The 8,993-nt window shown below is 42.8% G+C and overlaps 1 protein-coding gene across 1 annotated transcript; it reads right to left on the bottom strand.

Moving 5' to 3' along the window:
- Positions 1-296: 296 nt before the first annotated feature.
- Positions 297-2,034, bottom strand: LOC127339920 (CBL-interacting protein kinase 30). The gene has a single exon (XM_051365714.2). The coding sequence runs from the start codon at positions 1,866-1,868 to the stop codon at positions 447-449; it is 1,422 nt and encodes a 473-aa protein (XP_051221674.2). The 5' UTR covers positions 1,869-2,034; the 3' UTR covers positions 297-446.
- Between the last annotated feature and the right edge of the window lie 6,959 nt (positions 2,035-8,993).

Below are 8,993 nucleotides of genomic sequence, written 5' to 3'. Positions count from 1 at the left end.
GTGCTTGTGTTTGTATTTCCTCTGCGTCTATTGGTAACTATCCTAAAAGTTTATCTAATTTTCACGTAATCATAGTGGTTTTTGTGCCCCAACAATGTGGTCGCACCTCATCGCTTTTGACTACCATCAGCGGATGTTCACCGAGACAGCGCAAACCGGGCAGACTTCCTAGCTTCACCTCCTCGGCCAACGCTGCCACCGGTTGACACTCGCGGTGACACTCGTGATCGCTACGACGACAGGGCTATCGTTTTCCGCCAATACGCTCGACAATTTGAACCGAACATCAGCAGCAGTGGTCCAAAGATCTATGTTCTGGGAACCTACCGACAGAGGCATGGCAAATCACCGGATGAGAGCAGAGGCCAGCCCAATTACAAGAGGGACACGCATCGATCGGTACATTTGAAGTGCAAAGCACATTGGTGGATAGTGAATTCAGCGTGCTACGTGTTTGGCCTAGGCACCGCCGGTGCGTGCGTCCGCGGCGGCGAGTCACCTCCCTGCCACGCCCACACGATGTCGCCCAGCGACGGCTTCAGCTCCTGCTTGTAGAAGTCCCTAAACTCCAGCGAGTCGCCGCCTGTCTTCCTCATCTCCACCACGTGCACCGACGGCGCCACCTCAAAGATCTCCGCCTCCAGTGCCAGCGCCCCGTTCCGGCCGTCCTGGCTCCCCTCCAGCTCGACCCTCCCCTTGTCCTTGTTGAGCTTCAAGCTGAACCTCCCCGCCTCCGCGATCTTCCCCAGTTTGGAGACGATCGCCGTCGTGGTCTCCTTGGTGGAGAACCGGGCCTCCGACCTGTGCTCCGGGACGTCGAACAACTTGGCCAGGTCCAGCACGTTCGACCTCGAGATGATGTCGAAGGCGTTCATGCTCGTGGGCCTCACGCGGATGGTTGGCGACGACGCGATCGCCTTGGATCTTTTCCGTTTCCGGGCGCCCTCGTGTTCGTCGGTATCGTCGTGATGGGGTACGGCTTGGTTGCCGAGGAACACGACGGGTTCACTCGTCACGAGGGGCTTGTCGTCGAGGGGGCAGGGGTCTTTCCGGAACCAGGTCCTGGCCATGAGCTTGGTGACGGTGATCCGTGTCTTGGGGTTCGGGTCGAGCAGCCGGGCGAGGATCTTGCGCGCGTCCACGGAGAACCACGCGGGGCACTTGTAGTCGCTGCGCGCGATCTTCTGGTACAGGAGCGCGAGGTTGGTGTCTTTGAAAGGGAGGTAGCCGGCGAGGAGCACGAAGAGGATCACGCCGGACGACCAGATGTCCGCCTTTGCGCCGTCGTAGCCACGCTTCTGGATCACCTCGGGAGCCACGTACGCCGGCGTGCCGCACGTCGTGTGCAAGAGGCCGTCCCCGCGGAGGCATGAGGCGCCGCCGGAAAGCGCGCTGAGCCCGAAGTCAGAGACCTTGAGGTTGCCGTGCGCGTCGAGGAGGAGGTTCTCGGGTTTGAGGTCCCGGTGGTACACGCCGCGGCTGTGGCAGTACTCCACCGCCGTGATCAGCTGCTGGAAGTAGCGGCGCGCCACGGGCTCCGTGAAGCGCGTGCTCCGGGCGAGATGCGCGAAGAGCTCGCCGCCGCTCGCGTACTCCATGACGAAGTAGATCCTGGAGCGCGTCGCCATCACCTCGTGCAGGCGGACGACGTTTGGGTGGCGAATCCGCCGCATCACGTCCACCTCGCGCTTCACCTGCTCCATCGTGCCGGACCGCCGCACGCCCTCCTTGTCGAACACCTTGATTGCCACGGCCTCGCCGGTGGAAACGTTATGGGCCTTGTAAACCTTGGCGAAGCTGCCGCGGCCGAGAAGGCGCCCGAGCCTGTACCGGCCCATGATCACTTGGGGATCTTTGTTCTTCTCCATGGCGATGGCAAATGGGAAGAAATTAAAGTGGTGCTTTAAGTGATCATGGGCAATGGTCCGGCCGGGCAAACGGCCGGACGAAGACTGCACCCCTGTGCGTAGCGGTGAAGACGATGGATGATCATCGGAAAGGGTAGTTGGGGGTTGATATGCATGTACCACGGGAACTGAGGCTGCAAACTGCTAGGAGATTATTGGCCACTGGTGTTGGAGGGGAACGAAATGAGGAACACCTTTAGCTAATTTTAGAAGTTCTTATTTTCTCTTCTTCTCTTCGTGGGGCAGGAATTCCTAGTTTCCAACTATACTAATAGTACTAATAATAACTTGCACATTATTATTGTGTGTGCGCTATATGTGTTGCGGGTCTGTCCATAATTTTTTTTTTTACAAAACATAGTACAATCGTAGACGCTCAGACATGCGTACATACAATCAACTGAGTTAGAGACCGGGGTCTTACTCCCCTTTTCGAAAACCAAAATTTACACGGGCAATCAACCTAGATCAACAAGTTGATAAAATAAATACATTTTGAATGCAAAATAAAATCATCTATACTTAACGGTTCAATTAATATGAATTTTGTGGCTTGGTGTGTAATTGTGTAAGGCAATTGACCTAACTTACTAACTTGGGAAACAACATACTTAGCAAACAAAGGAAACAACTACATTCATACATATGTTTGCACTATATATTCAAAAACCAGCCATATGCCATTTGTCAAATTGATCAAGCAACGATAATGCACAATTGTCTAACCCTTCGTGAAAAAAACATCGTCCATTGGGTCGTTCACACGTTATAGTTTCTCCTACATTGTTGTGCCAGTTGTAATGTTAGCATGATGTCATACCATTGGTGTCGTAATTCACTATAAAGGTTGACCGTTGTTGCATTTTGTTGCCATTTGTGAGATGATTTTAGCATTGATGGTATGGGCATATTTTTCGATAAAGAGAACTCGATGAATGCTAAGTAAAATTTATATTTGTGTGTCACACTATGGAGATGCCAATTGCTGCTCCATGTGTAATTATTCGGGTAATTGAACTAGTTCACCAGCTTGACGAAATAAATATATTTTTATGGTCAAACAAAAGTATCCATACTTCGCGACAATTAATACGATTTTTTGAAGTGATTATTGGCCAGTGACGATGGCTATGGCCTATGGGAAGAAGTTAAGCATGGCGTTCCAAGTGATCATGCATGGGCGAGGGTCCAGCCAGGCAAACGGCCGGACGGGGATTGCACCCCGGCCTGTGCATAGTGTTGACGATGATATGCATGCTCGGCGAGATTTGAGGCTACAAACTGCTAGGTGATTAATTAGCCAATGGTGCTAGAGGGGAACGAAATGTAGAATACCTGTAGCTAATTTTAGAAGTTCTTAGTTTCTCTCAACTACACTAAGAATAATTTGTGGGTTCCCTCAATAAAAAAACTTGCGGTTGCGCCTCTGGCCTGTGTATGTTGTGGGTCTGCCGGTAATTGTGCGGGTAATTGACCTACATCACCAAGTTGACAAAATAAATATATTTCGATGATAAAAGAAAATCATCTATACTTTGTGAACCAATTAATACGATTTTTTTGGCTACGTGTGTGAGTGCGCACACAATTGATCTATCGAAAAATAACATAGTTAACAAACAAATGAAAAAAAAAACTATGTTTACACATATGTTTGCATTGTATTTTTAGAAACCAACCATGTGGAATTGATCGAGCTACAATGGTGCATAATCATCAAACTTGGTGATCAAAGCAGAGTCTATTGGTGTTGTTCTTCATGCGTTATAGTTTTGCTTACATTATCGTACCGGTTGTAAGGTTGGCATGATGTCACACCACCGGTGTTGGGTTTCCATGGTTGGGATGACGTCACACCACTAGTGTTGGGTTTCCATATCAATGTTGGTCACACGGTAACAATTTGTTTCCTTTTGTGAGATGAATTTAGCATTGATGTTATGGGCAGACTTTTCGGTAAGCGAATTCTATTGCGTATGCTCAAATAAAATATGTATGTGTGTGTCACATGACACATACACCAATTGCTGCTCCACTCTTAAATATGATGGCAACTGAACTAGATAAATATATTTTTGATGTTCGAAGAAAATTATACGTACTTTGTGAACCAATTAATATGATATTTGTGGCTCAATGTGTGACTACGTAAGAAAATGACTAGTTTACTAAGCAGATAAAATAACGTAGTTTAACGAACAAAGGAAAAAATGGCATGTACTTCTTTCTATCTTTTTACAGAAAGATGGTGCATAATCAGTGAAACCTTAGTGAACGTGTCATCTCTGAGGTATTCTTTCTACATTATAATTTTTCTTGCATGGTTGTGTTGGTGGTAAGGGTGGCTTGATGTCGTGTTGGTGGCGTTGGATATCCCCGTTAGAGATGTCCACAATCGTATTGTGTTAAATTTAAGCTGATTTTATAATGGGAATTTAATGGAGGTACGCTTCAATAAAATTTGTATGTGTGCAACGTGCGGAACAAGATGCATATACCAATTGCATATCCATGCATAATTGCGTGGAAAATTGACCTAATTCACCAACATGACAAAATAAATAAATATTGGCAATCAAAGAAAAATATCCATATTTTGTGATTCAATTAATTAGAGTTTTTCGGCTCAGTGCACACATGCAATTGACCTAGTTTACTAACATGAGAAAATCAATAATTTAACAAACAAAGAAATTCTTCAGCTGTATGTATGTTTGTTCTATATTTTTTTAGAAACCCCTGATCTGCTCTTGGCCATATTGATCTAGCAACGATATTGCCTCATCGTTGAGCCCTTTGTGAAATACTCATTTGTTGGGATATTCTTCATATTTGTAGTTTCACTTACATGGTTGTACTAGTTGTAAGGTCGGCATAACGTTGTGCACTAACTTGTGCTGACGGTGATTATGTTGGATATCTCCAGTAATGCTATCCCCATGTCGTATTTAATTTGTTGACATTTGTGATCGATTTAATTTATTTTAGAATCAATGTTATGGATTTTTTGATAAAGGGAATGCATGGACGTATAGTTCAATAAAAGCAATATTTGTCCATGTGTGTGTCGCACGATGCATATGCCACATGCAGCTCCACGTGTAATAGCGGGGGCAGTTGCCCTAGTTCACCAACTTGACAAATTTTTTTTTTGAATATCAAAGAAATTTATCCTTACTTAATGAACCAACTAATAAGATTTGTGATTCTCAATCTGTATTTACACATGCAGTTTACCTAGTGTACTAACTGAGAAAAAAGCTTACTTTAATAAAGAAAAAATAAATTTGTACATATGTTTTCACTATATTTATTAGAAACCCACCATATGCTCATGGATAGACCGAGCAATGATTATGCATAATTGAACAATTAGTGAAAGTGCCGTTCTTCAGAGTTATTGTTCATTCTATTAGTTTCACTACTTTGTCTAGGGTACCGGCCATGTCGGATATCTCTGTCAATGTTTGCCACATAGTTGTGTTTTTTTTCCTTATGTGAGCTACAATAGTATTGATGTTTAGGCCATATTTATTTTTCTGAATGAATTTTACGTCACATGATGCAAATGCCAAGAGATGACCCTCCATTTATTTTAAAATATTATAAGTAGGCATGGTAGGAATTTTCTAAAACTTAACACCATTTAAATAACGTAAAATAAACTTTTGCTATTTCTCGTGTGACCGAGAACTACTTAGCGCTCGTTCGACAACTAATTGCCGCTAGATTTGTCCTGGATTAGTTAGAGCTGGATTAGCCCACCGTTAGCGATGGAAATGATGGTGAGCTTTCCTGTTCTGGCTGTTAGGCCTTTTGTCCTTTTGTCTTGTTTTGTTTTGGTCCCTTTTTAGCTTTTTTCTTCTTCTACCGTGTTGGGCTTGCATCAATGGGAAGAGCGTACTCATTGGTGGTGTAGACGAGCAAATAGTTGTGTGCAATTGCACACTAACATGTGATTGCATTTTTCATCTTTTTTGTAATTGTAGTTGCCATGTTTTTTTTTTGTGTGCAATTGCATATGCGTAATTTGAAAATCAATGTTTTTTACACGCAATTGCGCATATGTGTGCAATTCAGACCCATTGCCATTTTGTATGTACGTTTACACATATGTGTGCAACTGCATATATGTGTGTAAGTTGAATGTACCATGAACGTGCAATTTAAATCTATGCATATTTTTTCCTCATAGACGCATAATTGCACATGGATGTGTAATTACTATATATGTGCAATTTTGGTTTTCTTGATGCAATTGTAATTTTTCATCCCTTTGTAATCTCAATTGGCATGTATACCTTTTTCCTTACTTCGAAAAGCCTAGTTCAAAAATCCCACTAGCTACATGAGCACATACCGTAAAGTATACATCCGCTATCTTGCATGGCAAATTAAAGTTTGCTGATAATGCTAAGCCTTCCCGTAAGCAACCAAACATGTTTTGATGCTAAGGGTGTGTTCGGTTGGTGTTCAAAATCAATCGTACCTAATTTTTTGCCATGGACAAAATTTTGGTAATGCTAGTTCAGATGGTTGCCAAAATTTTGGATTCCCATACCAACATCCCAATTCCCAACTCTAGTTTGTTTTTCATGCCAACATTCGCCAAACAATGGGCAAGCAAAACCAAAAATCTATCTACCAGAGGTTGGTCGACCGAGACTTAAACTAACTCAGGGTCAACCTAGCCCTAGCCTCTCCCAAGCGAATCCAGAGTTCACAAAAATTTACCCGCACTTAAGAAAAAATCAACTATACCTAGAGATAGCAAACATATGAAAAACAAAGGAAATCACAAAAACCACAATTATAGTCTGAGCTGCATGTAGCTCGCCGTTTGAAAATTTGAAAACAACATTTTAAAGTATCAAAAAACTGAAATTAGATCTTGATGTAGACAATTGAATAGTATTTTTATTAATCAATTAGAATTTCCTTCTAGAACGTATAATTGTCTCAAAAGGGACATATGCTATTGGATCTTTTGAGTAAGACATAAGATCTTACGAGAATTGGTAGTTTTTGTATGTAAGATACAAAACAGATCAGGGAAACTCAAGAGAAGTATCTCCCAGTTTATTTACTTAAGAATAAGCTCTTGTTTTAAATCCATTAAAAAATTATTATTCTTCTTTCTCGAGCTAGAAGAAATGTTTTAATAATATAGAATATGTAGAAAGGTTCCCGGTTTAAATCTACTATAATTTTTTATATATCAAGTATACTCCATATATAAATATATGGTTGGGAGATATACAATTATCAACTGAACCGGATGAATTTAGATGGAATCTTCATGTAGATGACACTTTCTCAGTCAAATCTTTATACAATGCGATTCTTCATTCTGATATACCGGTTGATAATAATAAGAAAATCTGGAAGATGAAAATACCATTAAAAATAAAAAAAATTCGGATAGTATAATCTTGTCAAGCGGAATTGGCATGGAAGCGCTAGCTGTGTTTTTTGTCAACAAGATGAAACTATTAAACACCTTTTTTCCAGTGCCATTTTGCGAGATCTATTTGGTCAGTCATCCAAGTTGCATCTACCCTGTATCCCCCGACTAGTGTAGCCAATGTCTTTGGCAACTGGCTCCACGGTATCGATTCAAGGTTTTAGTTACTTCTTAGGGTGGGGGCGCTAGCAGTTACTGGGCACTCTGGCTAAGTAGAAATGACAAGATTTTTAATGATAAAAATTATTCTTTATTGCAGGTCATCTACAGATGTACATGTATTCTCCGTTTGTGGTTACCTCTTCAGCGGATGGAGAACCGAGACCTATTTACGGAGGTCTGTACACGGTTGGAGGCTACGGTGAGGGATACTTTTTTCCTACATGGGTGGCAGCATAGTCTACGGATTGCAGCACCACCCACACCATAGGCGTTTTATGATTCATCGTTCCGATATGTACTTCGCCTAGTTTTTATTTTTTGGTTCCAGACTACTTTGAACGGCTGTGTGCATCCTGGTTATGCAGAGGCTGGATGTAATTGCTTTCCCAAAAGTAATAAAGCATCCTTTATCAAAAAAAAAAAATAAGCATATCTCTATATAAGACAGGTTGATAAAAAAGAACAGAAAATTTAAATAGTTAATTAAGTCCAGAGCGGTATTCCATAACGAAATTCCAATCAAAACAAAACAAAAATACTGAGTCTCTTAAACAAGGCATTCTAAAACTTAGATAACTATAGCCATTAGGATTTCAGTTATATATGAAATAACGAGTATTTGCTAATTTCTTGTAAACACGGATTTTTTTTATTGATATTCAGTTAATCAGTTACGGAACCAGAAAAGATTGTGGCGTTAGGCCAGGTGGAATGTGAAACGGACGATTCGACCTACAACTTTCTTGAATTTTGGATTGTAAAAATGTACGCCTTTTTATTTGGTTGGATGCAGAGGGCGGAACAGTTATTCTCATCGGTGAAAACACGGTTGAAATCCGTCTTCTCTTCTCAGGAAAATAAATCAATAATGATTTCCTCTTGTTTATTGAGCACTCAGCTTCGAACTGAACGGTCCTTACTCTTCACTCGAAATTATCACGCTGTCCCAGCTATATTTTTCAACTGCTTAGTATGTTTTCCAACCGTGTTCTACGATCGATATCTATCGTCTCCATCAATCACTATCGGCGTTCGTCGTCGGATCCAGGGAAAAGAACACAGTCGCAGATACGATGGGGACACAATGTATTCATAATGCAATCTTTATCTCCGCCGATGCGCGACCAGGGCCCCGGTCGCCCAACTCCGAGCCGCGCGCTGCCGCACATGGCGCTTTCGTGGCCGAAAGCCGGCCCCGGTCGCCCACGCATGCCGACTCCCAGGTAGGCCAATCCATCATCATCGTCTATGGAATGCTCGGAGTGCTCTCTCGCTCAGGTGCACATCTGGGACAGACAGGTCCGAGCAATCGTCAGGGCCATATGCAGAAACGGAGAACAGCGGTGCTGCACAAATCTGACTTCTGCATACAATTATGTGGATCACAAAACTGAAAGATTCCGAATCTAATCGACCCAGCAGCATGTGCCGGGAGCCCAAGGTTGCATGTTGCACCCAAC

Source organism: Lolium perenne, chromosome 3 (genome assembly GCF_019359855.2).
Source record: "Lolium perenne isolate Kyuss_39 chromosome 3, Kyuss_2.0, whole genome shotgun sequence".
In the NCBI taxonomy this organism is placed as follows: domain Eukaryota; kingdom Viridiplantae; phylum Streptophyta; class Magnoliopsida; order Poales; family Poaceae; genus Lolium; species Lolium perenne.
Note: the sequence above shows the minus strand (reverse complement) of the source record. Positions and strands in the feature narration are given on the sequence as shown.

Bases quoted from the DNA above. Each gene is read 5' to 3' on its own strand.
- LOC127339920 (XM_051365714.2), bottom strand. From the start codon at position 1,868: ATGGAGAAGAACAAAGATCCCCAAGTGATCATGGGCCGGTACAGGCTC.